This window comes from Hyperolius riggenbachi, chromosome 1, assembly GCF_040937935.1.
Source record: "Hyperolius riggenbachi isolate aHypRig1 chromosome 1, aHypRig1.pri, whole genome shotgun sequence".
Taxonomy (NCBI): Eukaryota; Metazoa; Chordata; class Amphibia; order Anura; family Hyperoliidae; genus Hyperolius; species Hyperolius riggenbachi.
In genome coordinates this window covers 537,600,102-537,624,494 of record NC_090646.1, presented here as the reverse complement: position 1 = coordinate 537,624,494, position 24,393 = coordinate 537,600,102, and the positions used below count along the sequence as shown (strand labels likewise).

Below are 24,393 nucleotides of genomic sequence, written 5' to 3'. Positions count from 1 at the left end.
CGTGGAGGATACTACAGTGTGATACGCTTGTTTTTAATCGGAACATGTGAGTGCACCAATTTTAATATTTTAAATAAATTGTATGGTTTTACGCTATGAGGCGTCCTTTAGTTTGGTAGGTGGGCATGGAATCGTTGCTCCTTTGATGATCCATCTGCTGATGATATGTGGTTGGCACATGTCGGGAGAAATTTAAGCGAGCAAGCCGTCTTATAAACTTGGATGGCATAAATAGAAGGTGAGAGGCCACGTGTGATTTTGTGGAGTATCTGCATGCATCAGGGAGAGGGTGTATATCTCTGAGGTTGGAGGCTCATATTGCTGTCTGTGACCTGGCAGCCATAACACATGGTGAACACCTGTGAGACCCTGGATGTGGATGCATACACAGACTTGTTTTGTAGCACTAGTGAATGGGAAGGAGGCAAATTAATAATACAGTATCACGCTATGGTTATGCTTTTTTTTTTCTTTTGAGTGACATCACTATAAGAGGAAGAGTCCAAGAATAGGTTCGCACACCAGCTTCCCAAAACAGCAAAAAAGGTAGTTTTATTGCACCATAATGTGTCAACACAGAGTATAGTAGGTTACCTAGTGTTGACACATTATGGTGAAAGAAAACTACCTTTTTTGCATCTAAGGTTCAGCACCCTCAACATACGGAAAGGTGTGCCGCTCCTAACCACACGACTGCAATCACTATAAGAGGAGTCTGCTACGCAGTTTCTTGAAGATTTTACAGCTAACATCATATGCTTTGGTGAACGGATTCTGCGATCCATGGACATATAGGTAATGGACTCTAGTTTATGGACATTTGTAATCTGATTATTTGATTGCTTTTGAAGGTGGCTTGTTTATAATTAAGTGAGCGCACATATAAAATTGTTTTTTGAATACAGAATAAACACTGTTTTTGAACAAAAAGTGTTTATTTTTCGGCGGACATGTACGGATTGGCAGAGGGAACTTTAGTCCCCTGCAGCCAATCCCCACTGCTAGCAGCAGCGCGATTGCGGACATCTGCCCGCACGGTCACCTGCACACCCCAAAAACTGCAGGGACATGACTAGGGCGTCCCTTCGGCTCTAGCTGCTACGGACGTGGCATGAATGGTTTGAGCCAAGTCCTCCAATAAATGTAAAATTGAGTCAAATTTTACATTTATTGGAGGAACCCCTCTCCCTTTCATATTGCCGGAACAGAATCTGGCAGTCTGGTGGAGTAGGAGGTGTCTGGCAAAGGAGGAATTGCTAATGGCTGCCACCTGTATAACCCTAGTTATGGAAAGAGAAGGGTGAAAAGCATGCACTGAAATGCTCATAGGCTTGAAGGAGTGTTTATTTATCTTTGTATGTGTCAGAGTGGTGCAACTAAATATTTTGAATTAAAAAAAAATATAAAGTGTTTGTGTCTGCTTTAAAAAAAAACCCTGAGGAGATGGACTAGTCCAAAACCTGTCCGTTATGTCAGATTCTTTACAGCCTACTGGAAGGTAGGTGACAATGCCATAAGCGAAAAAGTCATTTATATAGTGCATTTTACTTTGGGACAAATGCATATCTTATATTTATAATTACACTTTTACAAGTAAGCTCTACCATTTTTACCACAATAGTTGTTATACCGAGAAACTTATTTGACCATCATCAATTTAGAAGAGAGGTAGTAAGTGAACTTACCCAATGTCAGCACCGCCACATACTAAGGAGCAGATGGCACCAGGCAACTTATTGTCTTCTAGAACCTGAGCAACTATTCTGAAAAGTGCATTGAATGGTGTTAAAATATACTCCAAGAACAGTTGCTGCATATAAAAAAAAGTGTGTTTAAAGTCAGCAACAAGGTTTACAAGTGCAATAAACTGCAGTACAGTGACAAATAGCAACAGTATGATCCATACATAGGTTATACGAACGTCTCTGCTTTTCCTCAGAGTATCTGACCATGCTGTAATTTGTTATACTATACGCTCCTGATGTACATCTGTATCCTAATCAGGCATCCTCATCACGTCATTCATGCTATGTACAACGTACAGCTTTGTAACGCTAAGGCTAGGCTCACAGGGGTCTGATCCATAACAGGTTATAATGTATGTGAACTACAGTGGAGACTGGACAGAGACTAATACAAAGCCTACATGCAGCGAGTTAGGGTGCGTACAGACATGCGACTATAGTCGTTTAAAATGATCGTTACCGACGGCACTGCCCGACGATCGTTCGTAAAAAGTGCACGAACGATCATTAAAACGACCGACCAACGAGATATGTCGTTGGTAAAGAACGATCCATTCTGCCAGATCTTTTCCAACGACCATCGTTCAAAAAGTAATGTCTGTACAACGATCGTTCGTTGTTCGTTCTCAAAGCTTCGCACATGCTCAAACAGTTCTTTTTGACACTTGTGTTTGAAATCAGTTTATACATCATGTTGCGCACGCAACGCTCGTTCCAAGATCGTTCGTACACGAACAATGTTCAAAGTAGCCTTTCTTCAAACGATCATCGGCCGATACCTCCTTTAACATCGTTCGTCGTTCAGAACGAACGATCGTTATCGTATGTCTGTACGTACCCTCAGAATAACACGATCAGTTACAACACAATACTGTGATCAGCCCCATAGAATTGTAAGGGCAGTGAGAGCACATGAAGAATTATTCTGCAAAATTACTGAGCAATTACTACATACAGTGTATTTGCAGGTTTTGAGAAATACAGCAAATCAATTTGTCATCATAATCCTGAACGTTGCAGTTTATCTGCTTCTCTACGGGGTGGGTAAAGCAGGGACTGCGGTTACAATGGACCTGAACTCTTGCACAGGAAAGAAGGAATACAGATCCTGTAAATATTTATAGAGTTTAGTCTAATTCCTCCCTCATCTGTGACTAATCACCATCGTAATTTTCTCTCTCATATGTGTCAGCTCCGGTATCTCCTCTGGCACTGCAGAGCAGCTAATTTGTAAATACAAGAGGTTAACAATATGTCTGCTTCCATGAAAGCAGGAAGTAGGCACTGCTGATTTATTGCAGGAATTGTGTCAGCTGTAACAAAAATGTTTTTCTTTAAAGGTTATTATGCTGTTGCATATCTTTTAGAGCAGAGAGGAAGTTCAGGTCCACTTTAAAGTTAAAAAAAAAAAAAACAACAACAAAAAAACCAACAGGATGTGCGTTTGACTATCCCCATTCTAATCAGCATACAATTTGCATGCAAGCAGGAATGCTTGGCATCTCAATGAATATCTATGTTGCATATATGACTAATCACTGACATAAAAGGGATGGTTCTATACAGGAATAATACAAGTAGTCTCACAATCTATTGTTAGGTGTTGGTTCTGCTGATAAGCTGGCCATTGATTTTTCAGGCTGGTGCTATCACTCTAATAAAAAAAAAATGGCAATGTATTGACACCAACAACCATCTTTCAATTCAATTTAAACAGGTTATTGACCAGAAACCTTCCTGGAGTGGTCAGGGACAGGAGCAGTGGAGGACTGGCAGCCACATAGAGTTGTATTGCACTGAGCAATGAAGCTGCATTAGATTGACAGTTTCTCAGATTGCTGCTGAGATCTAGCTGACAAGGTGACAGAATCTATGCCTACAGCCTACCTTACCATCTGAACAGGGAGTGATTGAGGTCTTGCCGTACGTGGCCACTGTTGGCTCAGTTTAGTCTCATGCAGTGGAGGCATTGGGCATAGGCTCAGTTTTTTTTTTGGTTTTTTAGAGAACACTCGATGGTCATGTTAGGTCAGATAAAATGTTTCACTTCTAATAATAACATTGTTATTTGGAAAGTGGTTTAAACAATGGCATAGAACTTACTTGGTCACGGCCACACTAATAAGAGACGTGGTGGGAGCTCCCTTCCTAAAATAAGAAAAATCACAGATTATCTTACATTAGCTGTAAGAGTGGAGCACATTGCTCACATCACACCAGAGGCGGAAAAGTAGCCTAGGCCACCCCCCCACCCCATCTTTTGTAACCAATGGGAAGATCCCCATGCTTCTGCCTGGCAACGATCAGTTTTCCAGCTCCAAGAACGAACGGAGGAGTCCGCCACAGCAGAAACCCGGGGACACACGAGTATCGTCGATTCAATACGGTGAACGAAGCAGATGTGGCGACCAGCCTAGTTGGATACTTTGAAGTACAAACGCTGCCATCTGCTGCCCGTGGAGGGAAACAGTAAAGTTTTATTTAAAAGCAAAATATGGTGCCATCTTGAAGTAAAAGATGAAAAGCAGAATGTATTGATAGTGTAATGGTCCTGCTTCTAACACAGGCGACCAGAGTTTGAACCTCGGCACTTCTTGTTCAGTAAGCCAGCACCTTTTCAGTAAGGAGACCTTGGGCAAGACCCCCATAACACGGCTACTGCCTATAGAGCGCGTCCTAGTGGCTGCAGCTCAAGCGCTTTGAGTCCGCCAGGAGAAAAGCGCAATATAAAATGTTATTTGTCTCGCCTTCTCTCCATCAGGTATTCCTGATTGTTGTATTTTCATGCTGTGACCACCATCGTATAGCCATTGATTTGTATGTTTTGAATTGTATTTTTTACCACAAGATGGCACTTTATTTTCTTTGTAAAAAAAATAATAAAAAAAAATAAATAAAAAAAATTTGGATGCAGTACAATATACAATTTTTTTTCACCGGCATCGGGTATCTTTTAAATGTAGGCAATTAGACCAGCAGTTATCTTAAAATGTGGACAACCAGTCCTCAGCAGTAAGTCTAGCAAAATAATGGAGTTTATGTGAATTGGGAAGATCCAACCACCAGGACATCCCTCATTGTGGCAGCAGGTCAGGGGCGGTTCTAGACTTTTTGCTGCCTGAGGCAAACTTGTGAGGATGCGCCCCCTCACCCGATTTGGAATGATCGCACAGCACCCAACAATTTACTCTGCTTCATTTAATGTTCTCACATGACATGCTGCAGCTCAACACAATAACACACTGGCTGGCTGTGAGCATCGTTCTCTTCCTACTCTGACTACATGCTGTTAGTGTAAACACAGTACAAAAATGCTGAGGGCATGCGCGAGCCGATTGGCTTCCGGCGGACCCGAGCTGCCTGGAACGCACTGACCGCGCCTCACTTTGGTTGCGGATGACGTGCTTCCGGGTGAGACGCCTTTTATGGCGTGGGGCGCGCCGGAGATGTTATACTCAGCAATCACACGGTCTGGGGTCCTGAGGAGCCGGATTACCGGCGAAACCGGTCGACAATTTAGCCCACCACAGCTCGCAGCTCATATCCCTGGATGTTTCCCCCATGCTTGCGGACCTTTATTACATCTCACCCTTCTACCTCAGATGGACAATCTGAAGCGGTGCATGGATGTGTGACGCATGGAATCTTTCCAGGAGTGGTAGCTATAAAACAAAGTTATTGCATGAAGTTGGAACTTTCCTTGCCTTACGAATATTTACATGGATGTTGCGATTGGACATCTACAGGCTTTACAGTTCATTACTTGTTACAGAGCTGGAACTTTTGTTGCTTGCTGAAAATCTATTTGGATGTTGTGATTGGACATCCACAAGCATTCTAGCTGACAATTGGATAGTGGAAGTGATTTCTTGCAATGTGCTATCTACCACCATACTTTTGAACCAATGGATATACTCCATTACCATCCATGAAAGTGTATACCCATATATACTCTACGCCTATACAGGCTAGCAGGCGACCTTTATCGCTCTAAGGGGATACTATTACATCCAGGTGGCCACCATAGGGCATGCTGAGTGGGCTTACAGACCGTTGTATTCTTTTCTTTTATATTCAATGCTGAGTTGTATATTTATGTTGACTCATTTATCCCAATATAGGGAGTTTTAATGTAAAAAATAAAAAGTTTTTCTATTTTTCTATATACATGACTCATTGAGTGCTTTGGCTTGCAGATGGGTTCTGCGGTTTCTTTGCACAAAAATGCTGCCCCTGTAATATTTGCTGCCTGATGCAAACGTTTCACCTTGCTTCATGAGAGAAACGGCTCTGCAGCAGAGACACATTCTTTACCCCCATAGGTTTTTAAACTCTTCAAAGGTTTAAGGGCCAACTGAAGCTAGAGAGATATGGAGGCTGGCAGTCATTTCCTTAAGGGCTGGAACCCACAGGAGCGCTTTTGGCAGCGTTTTGGCAGCACTGCGATACGCTAGCAGTTTGCCAAAACGCTGGGCTAATGTTAATGGATGGGGCAACTTCCACAGGAGCGTTTGCGTTTCCTAGAAACGCAAACGCAGGACCTGCAGCATTTTGGGAGCGTTAGCGCTTCAATGTAAAGTATTGAAACGCTAGCAGAAACGCTCAGCAAAACCTAAACTGAGCGGTTTTGCTAGCGTTTTGCGGTTCAGCACACTGTAACAAAATTAAAAATAATTCACAGGACCAATCAGGATAAAAACGCAAAACGCAAAACGCTACGCACCCGCTGGGCAAAAAAATACAATGTTGCAAAACACGACCAAAAACGCGCATGAATCCGCTTGCAAACCGCTCAGACAAAACGCTAGCGGTTGCGTTTGCGGATTTCAGTGGGTTCCAGGCCTTAAAGCAATACCAGTTGCCTGGCTATCCTGCTGAGCCTCTGCCTCTAATGCTTTTAAGCTACAGACCCTGAACAAGCATGCAGCAGATCAGGCATTTCTGGCATAATTATCAGATCTGATAAGATTAGCTGCATACTTGTTTCTGGTGTTATTCAGACACTACTGCAGCCAAATAGATCAGCATGATAACCAGGCTACTGGTATTGTTAAAAGGGAAATAAATATGTCAGACTCCATATTCTTCTGACTTAATTTGTCCTTTAAGAAAAAATTCAAGCTGCTGCTGCATTTGTTCACTTCCTAGCTGTAAACATTTTTATAAATTAGTAAATCAAGAATGATTAGCATCTTATTGACCAGGTCCAATTAAAAAACTGTAGACCAGCCACAATTCAACATTTACAGTACATAGACTTATTTTACAGACTAGAACAAACAATCAGACTGAATTCATTAGTACCGTCAGAACTATGCTACGGAGCAATTCATTGCATACATTGCTCTTTGCCATACTAAACCGATGTACTTACCAGAGACAGACATCCCCACAGATCAGAGCCAGTGCATTGTTCCAGCCATACACAGCTGCTGGGAAATTGAAGGCAGTAATAATTCCAACCAAACCCACAGGGTTCCACTGCTCGATCAAGGCGTGCCCAGGTCCTTAAAATGTGAGGGGAAAAAAAAAAAACATAAAAAAAAAAAAAAAAAAAAAGTATTGACTAAAACAGGTCACTTTTCTGCAGCACAACGCAACCGGCCTTTTGAAAACAGGCAAAAAACTATATATGGGCTTTTCTAATTTAATATAAATTATTATTATTTCTTCCATTAGACAACTGAACAATTGTTTACTGTAATTAGAATTTTCTGCATTACCCACTGATCTTTATGTACCGCACAGTAACAGTATGCCTCAGGAGGTTAGTCTTGAGTGCTCGTTTGAAGGTATAAAAGGTGGGGGCGAGTCTGCTGGCTGGTCGGAGCGAGTTCCGGAGAGTGGGGGCAGCCCTAATGAAATCCTGCAGTCTTGCATGGGAGTAAGGGTGCATACACACATCAGACTATAGTCTTTGGAAACTGAAAGATCACAGACCAATCTTACCACCCTTCATGTAGTATGAGAGCCATACTCTACACAGTCTTTTCTATGGAGCTGAACTCCACATAAGAAAAAAATCTTTGCAAGATGCTGCACACACAGATGCTGTACAGACACAAAAGATCAGTATCTGCAAAAGATCTGTTCCTACCAAAAATCCATCCCTGCAAATTGCAATGATAGTCTATGAGATCTGCAGATCATCGTACACACATGATTTAACTGACATTCATCTGCATATCTGGCAATCATCTGCAGATCTGAAAATCCATCCTGGTGGATCTGATCTGCAGATGAATGTCAGTTAAATCATGTGTGTACGATGATCTGCAGATCTCATAGACTATCATTGCAATTTGCAGGGATGGATTTTTGGTAGGAACAGATCTTTTGCAGTTACAGATCTTTTGTGTCTGTACAGCATCTGTATGTGCAGCATCTTGCAGACACAAAAGATCTGTAACTGCAAAAGATCTGTTCCTACCAAAAATCCATCCCTGCAAATTGCAATGATAGTCTATGAGATCTGCAGATCATCGTACACACATGATTTAACTGACATTCATCTGCAGATCAGATCCACCAGGATGGATTTTCAGATCTGCAGATGATTGCCAGATATGCAGATGAATGTCAGTTAAATCATGTGTGTACGATGATCTGCAGATCTCATAGACTATCATTGCAATTTGCAGGGATGGATTTTTGGTAGGAACAGATCTTTTGCAGATACTGATCTTTTGTGTCTGTACAGCATCTGTGTGTGCAGCATCTTGCAAAGAGTTTTTTCTTATGTGGAGTTCAGCTCCATAGAAAAGACTGTGTAGAGTATGGCTCTCATACTACATGAAGGGTGGTAAGATTGGTCTGTGATCTTTCATTTTCCAAAGACCATAGTCTGATGTGTGTATGAGCCTTTAGATATGTGCAGTGTAAACAGGGGCAGGTAGTTGGAGGATGGGAGGGGTTTGGCCAATATATGCCTGTTGACAAGATCGGAGATGAAGGTCGGGCAGGTCCTGTGCACAGATTTGTAGGCCAAGCACAGAATTTTGACATTGATCCTGAAGCAGATGGGGAGCCAGTGGAGAGCTTTACACAGAGGGGAAGTAAGAAGTACATGGAGGCTGCCATATTTATTTCATTTTAAATAATAACAGTTTTCTGGCAGTCTCTGCCCCTAATACTTTTATCCATAAACCTAGAACAAGCATGCAAATCAGATGTTTCTGACAAAAATCGGACAAGATTATACACCTGCTTGTATGCTTCAGACACAGATGTGTGCTTCAGATAGACTACAGCAGCCAAAGAGATCAGCAGGAGTGCCAAGCAACTGGTATTGTTTAAAATAAAAGACATATGGCAGCCTCCATATACCTCTTGCTTCAGGTTCCCTTTAAAGACAGCCTCAGCAGAAACCAGAGACATAACATACATGTGTGTATTTGTACACAATGGAGTGTTCCTCCTCCTCCCCTCCATGTATGTGAAGTGATGCATCAACTAGCATTCTAAACCTATAGCCAGGAAACCCATATATGCCCTATGACTTTCTTCCATGTGTACATAGCTTGAGGTGGGGATAGTTCATGCAAGGTGCCTAGTCTGTGTAAATTGTCCTGCAAATCATTTATGAAAGGGACTGCAGCTTTGACCTCTGTACCGGAGTATAGAGAGCACATGGCCAAAATGCTGGATACATTTGCAAACTCATCACCCCATTTCAATTAGTCATGCGTTAAGTTGGCACAGTGTTCCCGCTATACAGCAGAATGGATAACTTAATAAACAAATGTAAAATTCAAAACATAAGGCAAACCTGAAGAGAAAAATTAAATAATGCGAAACCATTGCATCTACAGTCCTCCTCCTCAATAGGACTTTCCAGGAATCCCATAGTCTTATGGATCTAAAAATTTAGCTCAGATGGCAACCTAATGTTTATTCAGCTTCCATACAGAGAAATATTGACCTATTTGACTTATAAATCTGTTCCCCACATTCAGAAGTTTGTTTTTTTTTCAAAGCAAATTGTTATGCCCTTTGGGTACTACACGAGGAAAGTGCTTAAACGTTTTGTCATTCTTTATTTTCTCACTGTAAGGGTTAAAAGATAATCACTTTAAATAAGGATAATTTTAAAGTACTTCTCTGGTCTTAGAAATGAAGTTTTTGTATGACCAGGTTGAACAGCCCATTGCAACATCTTACTATTTGAATTAGATATTGAAACGGTTATCTAAAAATACTACTGACATATCCTATAGTGTATTCTCTGACACCAGGCTGTTCCATGGTGCAACACATGCTGTGATGTTACTGTGCACTAGAGACACTGAGGTGCAGGAAGAGGCCACTGCACAAGGCTAAGCCTACTAGGGTCAGCATCTTTAGGAGGAAAAAAAAAAAAAAAAATTATAAACAATAATAAAAATAAATAATAATAATAATAATAATAATAATAATAATAATAATAATAACTACTACACACAAGTTTGTAGTTGGGACAGCATGCTACAATGACCAGTCATGTGACATGTATACCTTCACCCTATTTCTATATATGGTAACATTCAGTAACATTTATCCTCTACTTTTCTTTTTGTGGAAGGGGGGGGGGGGGGATCCTTCTTGAAAGTGTAAAAAACTGTTTACTTTCTGATGGTAATATGGGTCCTCCAATAGACCGGGAAAGGCCAACTGCGTAGTCACAGATGTCGACGTATTCTTGGACCTCTCCAACACCTTCTGCTAGGATTTTTCCCATTTCTAGAGACACCTGGCATGGAAAATAAATAGAATGTTAAATTCATGAACACTTCAAGTACTCAAACCAAACTCTGACCATCAAAAACAAAAAAGAAACAATACAACTTCTAAAACTCATTTGAATACCCCTGCAGTGTCAATGGGGATTTGGATGCAGATTTACATCTGCCATGTCCATAGAAAAAACAAACAAACAAAAAAAAAAAAAAAAAACACCCTTAATCTTGTTCAATTCCCAGTAGGTTTGATCATTCTGAATGTATTGCCCCAAGATTTTAACCTAAAAATACATCGGACAGAAAATTTTCCATTAGTCAAGGGTGAATCAGGAGCAGTAGTCAATTGATGGCCCATAGCATCGCATCAGACTGTGCAACACTGATATATGGAAATCTATTAAAAATTGATCAATTAATAATGTGCTGCCTTGTGGCGAATCCCTCTGATGTGAGAGTGACTGACTAAGCATTACCTTGTTCTCATACTGTGCTGCATGATTTGGATTGCTGTATGTCACCCATAAATGTTGGTGCTTTATAAATACAATAAATAAATCTGAGGAGATTGTGATCGGAGAGGGATAGATTGTTTTGCCACATCAGGTAACCATCTATAAGTGTATGCTCACCTTAAGGGTCACTATCCTTTCATGTCCCAGACGTAATAATGATTCATGCTGAGTGAACAGGTCTAGAGTATGAATAAAACTACTAAAAATAAAAAAAAAGTGTTCCAAGACACAAAAAGCTCAAGAAGGGGAACATTTTAATTTTTTCAGAACCAGGTATAGAGGGCCATTCCTTCTACCCTCCCCCCCCCCCCCCTCCACAGAGGGACAGAGGCCCACCCCCAACTCATACATACAGGTACAGGAGTAGAGGGCAGGTGGCGGGCCTATAATCTCTATCCTTCCCTATACCCAAACACTACATAATCGAAGCTCATCTATAGAATAGCTGAGTTTCCCGTGCTTAGTTTATCAATAGCCAAAGCCTTCTATAGCAGTTGCGATCACTTGCACAATCAACCTTCAATCTCAGATATGACTGCAAGGAAACGCCTTTAAGATAGGGAAAAAAAAAAATAATAATAATACATACATACACCTCTTATTACACCCTTGCGTGACAGACATCCATAAACACTGGGAGTGTGAACACAGAAGGGGTCCATCACCTGCGGGCTCAGGCGCTCCCACCCCCATATGTCCCCACTCACCAAATAGATTCCCTAAACATCTTTTCAAATGTCCGCCCCCTGGCCTTTTTACAAGGATGTATCTGCAAGCAACTCAAGAGAAACCGACCATGTCTAAAACCAATTTAATACTTAAATTAAAAGCAAGTAATGCCCGTACATGTTAAAAGTATAATCACAGCATTGCATATCACCATCCCTTTGGTTAGGCAGGATTTCAGTGTCTCCACTGCCTTTCGACCACCTCAGACTCAGCGTGTGTGACCTGTAGCTCCAGGCATAACTTGCTTTTAATTTAAGTATTAAATTGGTTTAACACATGGTCGGTTTCTCTTGAGTTGCTTGCAGATACATCCTTGTGGAAAGCCCAGGGGGCGGACATTTGAAAAGTTGTTTAACTACCTAAAGACCGCCCCACGCCAACGGGCGTGGACGCGGCGGCAGCCCCAGGATCGCCTAACGCCAATTGGCGTCAAGTCCTGGGGCTCTGATTTGCAGGAGATCGCGCGCCGCCCCCTCTTCAGTCTCCGAGCGGCGACTGTTAGAGGGCGTGATCGCAGTCTATTTACATAGTACAGCGCTGCAATCAGCAGCAGCACTGTACTGGGGACAGCCGTGTGACACGGCTGTCCCCTTGGGGCACAAAAGAGCGATCGGCAGAGATAGGCTGGCTGGGAGAGGGAGGGAGGCTGTAGGTTTGGAGTTTTTTTTTCTCACTAAATAAAAACCATCATTTAAAACTGCATTTTGTGTTCAATTATGTTATCTTTGACTAATAGTTAACGGTTTTTGATGAGCAGAAACAAGTGTGACAAACATGCAAAAGAATAAGAAATCAGGAAGGGGGCAAATAGTTTTTCACACCACTGTATACCGATTGCAGAACTTATGGAATGTACTATATGGAATGTTATAAGTACCCCTCAAGAAATATGTCCAACTGAATATTATTGGGTTTTCGAATTATCATAGGAAAGAAAACTTGAACTGCCCATAAACAGATTCCACTTGACATCTTTTTTTTAGTGCATTTACAAAACGAAAGCCAACATTTAACTGGCTCCTATGGGCAAGACATCATATTTCTTCCAATTAACACTTCAGTGTTCCGTAGCACTGCACATAAATCCTTGATAGAACCTTTGAGATATCGTGTGCTTCAAACAACCAGATAACATAATGGTAAGTGATCAAACCATAAATTAGCACAGCTGCAGTCTAAAACAGGAATCAGTAGCACCACTTCAGTGACAGCATAATAACACCTCTCTTGTATCAAATGGCTGTCGTATAACTTCTACGCAATTCAGTAGCTGGTCTGAACATGGCTTGATTTACTATACCAGATGTCCAAGAACTTTAATCTTTTTCCGAAGGGCATCGCCAATTTGTCTCACTATTTCTCCACGTTTAGGAGCAGGTACCTAAACAAAAACAATCAAAAACAAAAAAAGGAGGTAAGTTGCGGCTTTGGAGATGCTCAAACAGTTTAATGCACTGCTTACAAGGTTTTACTGCTGTGTCCCAAATACAAAATGTTATTTCCTTTATGCAGAGGATTTATTACAATAAAGCGGTTTTAAATAAGGAACCGCGTTTGTGCCAATCCTGTCACTCTCCTACTGTGCCATTTATTACAATACCGGTACTTATTTTCAGGTTCATGTAATTGACACTTCGCTTATCACGAGCACATATGGATTCATGTAAAATGTCTGGATTCACGGCGGTGAGGACTTCTATGTTAAAAGATAATACAGGTAGTCCCCAGTTAAAGGACGACGAATCAGTCCATAAGTCAGAACACAATGCCATCTCTGTCCCTTCTACCTCCAGTTCCCCCGTGTCACTTCTATTTTCCTGTGCCCTCTGTGTACCAAAGCAAAATGTAATTTTACCAGTCTAACAAATTTTTTCTTTGAATTTATTAAAATAGGATATTCTCAAAAACTAAGGTCTTTTTTTCCACAATTTCAGACCATTTATATCAGTGGGCCGTTCGCAAGACGGGGACTGTCTGTACACATAAAGATGACCAGATAATAATAATAAATTTTCCTTTGATTCCATAAATCACCATAGATACCTTAGATGCAGATACAGTGTCACAGTTTTGATAATAGAAAGATCTATTGAAGTCGACTTGACCAAGTTGTATTGTAGTAACAACATCATCATAGCTTGGTCAAGTCGAACTTAATAAAATCTTTCTATTATCAAAACCGTGACACTGTTTCTGCATCTAAGGAATCTATGGTTATCTATGGAATCAAAAGGAAAATAAAAACATAACACACAAAAGGAGCTGGATTGCCTAGCACTCAGTGGTGGGGGGATAGAAAGGTCCTCTGCACCTTTAAGTAACACCTCCGTCCTAGTCCACTTCACTGCTTGATGTATGTGAGAAAGCGTGCTTCTGGGCTAGTATAAACAACAACAACAACAGATTCCACAGAGCATACAAGACAGTCCGTGCACAGCTTCCTAAAATCACATTTATTTTCCTCATAGTTTTTCGCCAGCAGGCAAGAACAGACATGTCACATTTCAGTCAACATATGTGCAGTAGATCAATCTGACCTGTGTGGAGGGCGGATGCGGGAGTGTGACCAGGGGATAAGAGGACGGCGCAACAGCCGTTTCGCGCCGGTGTGGCGCTTGTTCACGTGCGAAAGTCCCAGGGCAATGGCGGCGTGTACGGACTTCCGAGAGGTTGTCAGGAAGCCCCGCCCACCACGCTCGCCATTGGCCCACAATGCTGGGGAGTGAATGTGTTCGGGTTGAGGGGGAGGAAACTGGCCATGTGACACCATAGGAGTGACAGGGAGTGCATCCACCTATTGGGTGTGTTTGTAAGAAAAGGGGAGGATCGCCTAGCCCAGCGAATACAACATCGTGCTTTTGTTTATTCAACAAGTGCCACAGATAGCGTGCTCGTGTTACATACATTTTTAGGCTAACATGCCGCAAAACTAAAACCCATCCATTGGTGAAAAAACCTAAAAGTGAATAAATACAAATACCCAATTATGGAAGACCCGCATCGCCCCGAGTATACCTTATTGTCATGACTGTTCCCCAGTCTCCATCTACTGTTATTAAAAGAAAACCATCTTTATTTAAACATATTCATTAAAACCACCTCATTCCCCTACTTAAAAACACTATGAGGTGAGAGTGAAAGCGGAGAAGGAAAAAAAGTGCTCCCCCTCTCTCCTGCCCCATTGGAAATGGCCCCTATTTCTTTTCCTTCCCCTATTTCTCTCCTTTTCTTTCCGCTTTCCTTTCTGATTGTATTCTCCTCTATCTAAAGAGCTCCTCTTTTCCATACATTGAGGGACCCCTCTACTCTATGCATCCCTATATATATGTCCTCTTCTGCCTGAGTAGAGGGGTCCCTCAATGTATGGAAAAGAGGAGCTCTTTAGATAGAGAGGAGAATACAATCAGAAAGGAAAGAGGAAAGAAAAGAAGAGGAGAGAAATAGGGGAAGGAAAAGAAATAGGGGCCATTTCCAATGGGGCAGGAGAGAGGGGGAGCACCCCCACGTCCTCCACCGAGTCCAGGGATGGGAGAAGTCCTAAGCGCTAAGGATCGAGGAAACAGGATAGTTCCAACCTGTCATTGAGGCCTAAAGGCCGCATTGCTTCCGTACGTAGAATCACACGAGATTCTCGTCGGGTTAACTCTTGATCCCTATTCCCTCCCCTTCTGGGGTTTGTAACATGTAAAAGTCCCGCAAATTTCAAGCTTTTGGACTTGCCTCCATGGGCTTCTCTAACATGTTCAATTAAGCGAGGGCACCCCCTCCCAGACTTGATGGACTTGAAGTGCTCCCCCACTCTTTCAGGGGCTTTTCAGGTTTGGGGGACCTTGTACCGCAGCTCATGGGCATGCCTGGTGCGTACGGATTATGGAGGTTGATGTGGCAGGAGATGTCACCAGAATTCTGGTGGCGATGCTCACAACCTGCCCCGGGGGAAGAGTGGACTTTACTTCCCTGGTGGTTGTTTCCCCCCCCCCCCCCCGGAGCAAGACCATTCCATTTATGCACTGTCATGCCCAGCGTACGCCCATTTGGTCCCTGGTCAAGCCCTATCGGACGTCAATGGTGTTGATTCCATGGCACTCTTTTTTCTCTGTGGTGCATCGTTACTCTCCTACGCTCCCTTTGAAGGGCTTGGTGACAGCATTTTTCCTCCTCCTTTGTGTTTTTTGCAACAATACCCTGGAAGAGGTCCAGGTCGGGGCTGGACTAATGGTGGTCGGGCCGGGAAAAGTATGAGAGTGGGTGGGTGCAATAAGGTCCCAACCTAGAGATTAGTCCCTAGGCTTTTTTTCCCCCTTCTCTTTTACTCTCACCTCATAGTGTTTTTAAGTAGGGGAATGAGGTGATTTTAATGAATATGTTTATATAAAGATGTTTTTCTTTTAATAACAGTAGATGGAGACTGGGGAACAGTCATGACAATAAGGTATACTCGGGGCGATGCGGGTCTTCCATAATTGGGTATTTGTATTTATTCACTTTTAGGTTTTTTCACCAATTGATGAGTTTAGTTTTGCGGCATGTTAGCCTAAAAATGTATGTAACACGAGCACGCTATCTGTGGCACTTGTTGAATAAACAAAAGCACAATGTTATTGTATTCGCTGGGCTAGGCGATCCTCCCCTTTTCTTACAAACACACCCAATAGGTGGATGCACTCCCTGTCACTCCTATGGTGTCACATGGCCAGTTTCCTCCCAGTCAACCCGAACACATTCACTCCCCAGCATTGTGGGCCAATGGCGAGCGTGGTGGGCAAGGCTTCCTGACAACCTCTCGGAAGTCCGTACACGCCGCCATTGCCCTGGGACTTACGCACGTGATCAAGCGCCACACCGGCGCGAAACGACTGCTGCGCCGTCCTCTCATCCCCTGGTCACACTCCCGCATCCGCCCTCCACACAGGTCAGATTGATCTACTGCACATATGTTGACTGAAATGTGACATGTCTGTTCTTGCCTGCTGGCGAAAAACTATGGGAAAATAAATGTGATTTTAGGAAGCTGTGCACGGACTGTCTTGTATGCTCTGTAAAAACATAACAACTATATTTGTATAGCGCTTTTCTCCTGTTGGACTCAAAGCGCTTGCGAGGCAGCCACTAGAACGCACTCAGTAGCAGTGTTAGGGAGTCTCACCCATGAACTCCTTACTGAATTGGTACTGGCTTACTGAGCAGGAAGAGCAGAAATTTGAACTCAGGTCTTCTATGTCAGAGGCAGAGCCCTTAACCACTACAGTGTTCTCCCCAGGCTCTTTTAGCCAGGTACTCCACCCGGCTAGTTTTAGTGAGCACCCAGCTGTCACCGGCTCACCTCCTCCTATGCTATAAGCAGAGTTGCACACAGAAGCACCGGCCCTGCATTCTCTCATCTTGCCCCACCCGGCTACTATTTCATGCCACCCGGCTGGAAAAAAAAAAAATCTGGGGAGAACACTGCACTATCCAACCACTGGGCCTTTAACGATTGCCAATATCTTTGCAATGTATTAGAGTGACTGAATATTTTCTCTCTCAAGAAAACTGGAGTTTTACTTTAAAACAGGAAGAGTCGGGATTTCTTTTCCTGCAAAATGTGAGGACCACACACAGTAATGAAGAACAAAAATCACCCAGGAGGTGTTCTGTGGCACCTGAATGTACTTCAGGATCTTTTCATACTCACATCTGCCCAGACATGCCAGGCCTCCTTTGTTTTGAGAACAGTCTCATTGTATTCTTCAAGTGTGCCCTGAAACAGAAAGGCAACATGGAGATGAAAGAAAAGCTATATCAAGCTACTCTATCACCTATCACTCTTATCTGAAGCCTGTTAAGCCCCGTCTACACGATACGATTCTTTGTGCGATTTGATTACAATTCGATTTACGATTGATTAAATCTGACATGTCCGATCGGGATTCGATTCAATTTGATTTGCCATTTTTTGCAATTTATTCATATCGTAAATAGAATCGTAATCGAATCACACAAAGAATCGTATCGTGTAGATTGGGCTAAACACATAGATTCCGATGCCAGTGGCACAGGCACTTAGTAAAGAGACTACTGGCAATCATATCGTTATTTTGGCTTTTGGAGGGGATGATGGAGCTAATATTTTGCCTGCTGATGGTCCAGGCACCTGCCAATAACGCAGTACTAAACCCAGCACTCAATAAGGGCCAGAATCCACCCACCTGCATTAGAAAAGAAGAAAGGTGAGCAGCTTGAGTTCTGCTGGGAAAGCTACCATTACAAGTTGCTGAGAATTTTTATCTGTCAGAGTAGAGTAGAGTGTCCCCAAAAAGAATCATAAAAGATAATTTAGTCCTATGAAATGTCTTCACGTGTGCACAGTTTTCGGTGGAGCATTTCAAGCAAAGTGTCTAGTCAGTGTAAATTCGCTTACAGATCATGTATCAAAGACTGCAGCTTTGACCTCTGTACCTAAGTACAGGGAGCACACTGCCAAAATGCTGGACACATTTGCAAACTCATCACCCCATTTCCATCAGAAGTATGTGATATATTGGCACAGTGTTTCTTAGAGTGTTTCATGAGTGGATGATTTACAAAAACAAATTCAAAATCAGCGTTAAAGCATATCTCTAGCCAGATTATAGTGCAATATAAAATGACTTTTCCCCCATGTTGATGATAATAATAATAATAATAATAATAATAATAATAATAATAATATTATTATTACGTACAGTAGTACTAAGCTGACTGCCTTAACACGTTTTTAAAGGGAAGGTTCAGGGAGGGTGGGTAAAAAATAAAAATCAATTTCCACTTACCTGGGGCTTCCTCCAGCCCGTGGCAGGCAGGAGGTGCCCTCGCCGCCGCTCCGCAGGCTCCCGGTGGTCTCCGGTGGCCGACCCGACCTGGCCGGCTGCCAGGTCGGGCTCTTCTGCGCTCCAAGGCCCGGAACTTCTGCGTCCCACGCCGGCGCGCTGACGTCATCGGACGTCCTCCGGGCTCTACTGCGCAGGCGCAGAACTACTGCGCATGCGCAGTAGAGCCCGGAGGACGTCCGATGACGTCAGCGCGCCGGCGTGGGACGCAGAAGTTCCGGGCCTTGGAGCGCAGAAGAGCCCGACCTGGCAGCCGGCCTGGCCGGCCACCGGAGACCACCGGGAGCCTGGGGAGCGGCGGCGAGGGCACCTCCTGCCTGCCACGGGCTGGAGGAAGCCCCAGGTAAGTGGAAATTGATTTTTATTTTTTACCCACCCTCCCTGAACCTTTCCTTTAAAGCAAATGGGAGTTGTATTGGAAAAGAAACAAAAACAGATACTCACCTAAGGAGAGGGAAGGCTCTCAGTCCTAATGAGCCTTCTCTCTCCTGGTCCACTCGTTGCCGCGGCAGCTCCTCCATTCCAATCGCCGCCGTGGGGGACTTCAGAAGTCTTTAAGAGCAGAGTCCTCCCAAAGACAGGCCGCTCCAGAGTGCACAAGAGAGCTCTTGTGCCTGCGCAGTATGGTGCGGCCAGTCTTCGGGATCACTCGGGCTCCCGAAGACTTTTCGAAGCCTCCTTCAGCATCGGAGCGAGCAGTATTTGACTAAATTAAACATATACATATATGGCCCATTGACTAACTAATCCAACTTTTTTTTTTCATAAAATCTCACTGCCTACCTGTGACCACGTAGAGGGGGGGGGGGGGAAATGACACTCCCTTAAGAAGAGTTACATTGGACCAACAAGCCCTCTTACTAAAATGCTATGGAAAACAAAAAAGTAAAAGTATTTGCTATAATTCAGGTTGGAGTGAGCCTAGGAGGTGTCCCACAACGCATCACTGCTGAATATGCAAATCTTCTCTTTGTTGTCCCTGTAAGCTAACCACACCTCCAGATCCGCTGGAATACAATAATGTGTCAGCTTGTTAATATTATAGATTTGCATATTTCAGCAGTGATGCACTTGGAGAAATCTCAGAGCTCACTCCAACCTGAATTATTGCAAATACCTTTCGGTTTTAAGAAAGAATTTTTTTTTTGTTTTTTTTTTTTAATCTAAGAAGAAGGCTCTGGAACCCTTAGAGCATTCCTGATCTGGTTTGTGTCCCCTCGAGGGGACACAGAGGACTACAAAGGCTCTAAGGGATCCAGAGCTTAGGTATGTTTGTTTTTTTTTCTCAGGGTTGTTACAGGTATTCTTTAAAAATGACGAGATGAGGGTCCATATACCACGAGCAGGGTATGAGGACAAGATTTATTTATACCTTTTTATCATGGATAAACTACATTATTTTTACGTACACCATTTATAATCATCTTTTAAATGGTGCTTTAAAACACTAAACAAGTAGTACACTGGAATGAATTTTTTTTTGGTAGAGGTTCAGAAAATGTATAAAAGAACGCAATATAATAAAGCAAACCTATGATGAAAGTTTTAATGTAGAGTCTACATGTCTTTCTTTATGTTAAGCTGTATCTCATACAGGAATTTACAATCTCACATCTTAGCACTGAGTGAGAACAGGGCAGAGCGACTGGTCCATAACAGTCAGCTCAACCTGAGAGGTTATTAATGTGCATTCTACCCTTAAGGGAAGGGATTGCAACTGCAAAACTGACAGTTATGGTACCTTAAATCACCTCTGCTCAAGTCAGGCGTGCTTCAAAGGCAGGAATACATGTTCAGCAACTTTCCTGCCAGTCCAGGGAGAGCATTCCAAGGGACTCTGGAGGAAAGAGCTGGAGACAACGGAGCAATCATGTGGTAAGGTAGGTAGGTGCATATGGGGTGGGGGGGGGGGGGGGTGTTTAAGACTCTGGAGGAAAGGGCCGGAGACAACGAAGCAATAATGTGGTAAGGTAAGCAGGTAGGTGTATAGGGGGGGGGGGGTACTCTGGAGGAAAGGGCTGGAGACAACAGGACATTAATGTGGTAAGGTAGGTGTATATGGGAAGGGTGGGGGGGGCTCTGGAGGAAAAAGCTTGGGACAACGGAGCAATCATGTGGTAAGGTAGGCAGGTAGGTGTGTGTGGGGGGGGGGGGCTACAGGGACACACTGAGAACGGCCATATTTTTTCTGAATCTTTGCACTTGAAGTGGCTGCAACAATCTCCAGTCACTGTTTCATGGCTTGTGGAAAGTGACCAGCCATTTGTTAGATGACTGAGGTGGGATTATTAAGCCATTTGAAAGTGGTTTGAATTTACATTTAAAGCCATTAGGAGATGATTATTCCTGGTCTGTATAGTTCAGGGTACAAATAGCTACAGTTTTAATTAAAATAATGCTGTGAACTTGAAGTGTGCAAATTCATTCACGAGAAACACAATATTAAAATTAGTGCTTAAACAAAAAAACAAAAACATATTCTGCCATTAGGAAAGTAAACAAATTCTTACCTGCCTAACTCTGGCGATGGGTAAATTATTTGAAGGACAATACGATGTTGTCACCTGGACAGAATAATAGACAGCATTAAAACAAAAACAAAAAACTAATAAATTCAGTTTGCTACTGAAATCAAAGGACACCTGAACCAGGATGGATACAGAGGCAGTCATAGTCATTTCCAATTTAACAATACAAGTTACCTGGCTGGTTGGCCTGGTGATCTTTCTGGCCGTTGTAGTGTCTGAGGCTACGTTCACAGTGGTCAGTTGTATAATGTATGCGTTATATTGAGAACTGCAATGGAGACTGGACAGACTTCAATACAAAGCCTGCAGCCCCAGAGAATTGCATTGGCAGTGAGTGGACATGCAGAATTATTCTCAAATGCAACTGACCACTGAACAGGGCCTGAATCGCACACCTGAAACCAGCATGCAGCTTATCCGGTCAGACTTCAAGTTTACCCGAGACGTCGCATACTTCCTGTTTTATACATACCTGGGGCTTCCTCCAGCCCCATGTGCATGGATCGCTGCCACGCTGCCATCCTCTGCTGCCTTAAAGGGAACCAGAGACGAAGCACCCTTGTGTATTTTACCATGTATATCAGTAAGAACATTAGAGAAAACACTTACCATGCTTTCTGTTTCGTCCTCACTGCTAAAAGTGTCTGTTATCAGCAGTCACAAGAATCCCAGACTGAGCAATTAAATCTGGCTTTGCTGGGAATGATTATTGCTGAGTAATTATAGCAAAGCCACAAGGGGGCAGGCTTGGGCTTGAAATAACACCACAGAAGACAGACTTAGCTATAATCTTTCTGTAGCAAAGCTAGACGGAGCAGCCTGACTTCTCAGTCGGGGATTCTTATCAGAGGTGATAACAATCAGATTACACAGAGAACAATGAAACAAAGGGCAGATTAGGTGTTTACTGTCATGTTCCCACTGATTTATAAGGTAAAATACAAGAGGGTGCTTCATCTCTGGTTCTCTTTAAGCTTTGGTATCGGGTCCCGTTAGTTCGGCCAGTCTGCGCAAGAGGAAGGGAGTTCTTTACGTATATCTCCAGCGGACTTCCTCTTGCGCAGACTGGCCGCGACTGCAGGAAGTTACGAGACCCGGTACCGGAGGATGTCGGCATCCGTGCGCCTGGGGCTGGAGGAAGCCCCAGGTACGTATAAAACAGTAAGTATGTGTCGTCTCTGGCTTCCTTTCAGTCAGAAACACTTGATCTGCATGCTTGTTCAGGGTCTATGGCTAAATGCATTAGAGAAAGAATTATCAGGACAGCCAGGAAATATGCAGTGTTTAAAAGGAAATAAATATGTCTTATAACTTGCAGACGTACGGCAGTCTATTATATAAAATTACAGCCGATCATACAATACCCTATATTGCACATCACGTGTCTAAACTTCTGCTGGTGTGACTGACCTGTGGTACACTGGAACGCAATGCCCACCTGCACATTATTTTCATTGTATGAAGAAATGCTACATAGGGTGCGCTGTATCATACACATTATCCAGAAACCCACTGCAGAAAGTGTGTTAGGATAACCTGGTGCGTTACATTGCAGAGGCGTGAACATGGGCAGTGCGTTCACATGCAGCAACGCCCATATTGTGAGTTCCCCCATTTCACATGGATAATCAGCTACCTCCTGCTTATTGCATATTAACTGCTGATGCTAATCACTTGCATTTTCCTCATGAATGGTCACAGCATTTGTACAACCATTACTACGCATCCATGTAAGCCCAACAGCAACCATGTGAGCAGAGAGCCATTTGTGCTTGGAGGAAGAGCCATTTCTTAGGACACCAGACCTCCAAACGACAACAAACAATGTCAGAGGATGTATGGGCAGACCAACCAAGAGACAGATCTCTGATGAAACCTGATAGAGCTGCCCATACACTACAGGCAGATTCCCGATCAATGTCATGCTGAAATCGATCCGGAAATGGCCTTGTGACGCCGCATCCGTTGCCTCACTGGCCCGACGCTGTAACCCTAATGTGGAATGTGCCCCTTCAGTTCACCATACGTTACCTATCCGCCAATGCCTCCAGGCTCCTCCGTCCATACATGAGCTTGATGTGGTTGCCGGAGTAACGCAGTCACATGCGCCCACGTGTACGCTGGAAACCATGTGGGGCGGGTGTTTGGATGGACGACAGAGCCCGGAGCCAACAGCAGACGCGGTACTGTATAGCTCATGGGGGGGGGGCTTACCTGGGGCTTCCTCCAGCCCATGTGTCCCTCGCCGCAGCTCCACTTTCCGCTAGTCTCCTGGAGTCACCTCTGCAGTGGCCGTTAGCCTGGCCAGGTTTGTGGCTTTTGCACAGCCACACCACTACCAGTCCTGTCGCAGGGAGCGTTCTGCACCTGCGCAAAACGCTTGTAGCGATGGAAGCGTGACCATGCTCTCCCACATGCACAGAAGCCGCCAACCTGGCCAGGTCTACGGCCGCTGCAGAGGAGATTTCAGGAGACTAGCGGAAAGTGGAGCAGTGGCGAAGGACACATAGGCTTCTAGGGGCTGGAGGAAGCTCCAGGTAACCAGTGATGGGCTCATGAATACTTACGAGCGGCTAAGCACTCAAATTCGTGATTTAAAGAGTAACTGTTAGCCCAAAAAATCAAATTTAAATCTCTATTGCAATGTGTTAAATAGTTTGTAAGGGAGCCAAAAAGGCAATGCTGAAGTTAAAAAGCAATCTAATTTTTTTACTGTGTGGCTATCATTCAGCCTTTTCTCCAAGCTCCTAAGGAGGACGCAAAGCCGCATAACAGATACTGCAGAGCATGCCCATGTCTGCCCGACCACCCACTCCCCCCCAGGACCAGGTGCCGATGTCTGCCCGACCCCCTCTCCCCCCCCAGGACCAGGTGCCGATGTCTGTCCGCTCCCCCCCCCCCCCCCCAAGAGCCAATGTCTGTCCGACCCCCCAGGGCAGTATCTGTGATGCGGCTTTGCGTCCTCCTTAGGAGCTTGGAGAAAAGGCTGAATGATAGCCACACAGTAAAAAAATTAGATTGCTTTTTAACTTCAGCATTGCCTTTTTGGCTCCCTTACAAACTATTTAACACATTGCAATAGAGATTTAAATTTGATTTTTTTGGGCTAACAGTTACTCTTTAAATGTTACTCTTTAAATGAGGCTTAACTGCCTCAGGTGTGCGGCGGGGAAACAAGGGGTTACTTCCCCATAAGTCCGTTGTATATTGTGCGCTCCAAATAGCTTGCACGAGTCCTATTAAACGCGTTGCAACCCTATGTGCACTTGGAGGAAGTGCACATAGTGAGGCTTGCATCCAATAGGGCGCGTGCA

At 43.6% G+C, this 24,393-nt stretch overlaps 1 protein-coding gene across 1 annotated transcript in view; it reads right to left on the bottom strand.

Annotated features, from left to right (window-relative positions):
• The window catches only part of ALDH7A1 (aldehyde dehydrogenase 7 family member A1), a 59,488-nt gene that overhangs the window by 27,008 nt on the left and 8,087 nt on the right, over positions 1 to 24,393 (bottom strand). The window contains exons 2-8 of the mRNA XM_068246807.1: positions 21,062 to 21,115; positions 17,378 to 17,443; positions 13,004 to 13,084; positions 10,350 to 10,473; positions 7,120 to 7,252; positions 3,849 to 3,893; positions 1,686 to 1,763 (exon numbers count right to left, since the gene is read on the bottom strand). Of these exons, the coding sequence (XP_068102908.1) occupies positions 1,686 to 1,763; positions 3,849 to 3,893; positions 7,120 to 7,252; positions 10,350 to 10,473; positions 13,004 to 13,084; positions 17,378 to 17,443; positions 21,062 to 21,115 (581 nt within the window). The remainder of the gene's footprint in view (positions 1 to 1,685; positions 1,764 to 3,848; positions 3,894 to 7,119; positions 7,253 to 10,349; positions 10,474 to 13,003; positions 13,085 to 17,377; positions 17,444 to 21,061; positions 21,116 to 24,393) is intronic.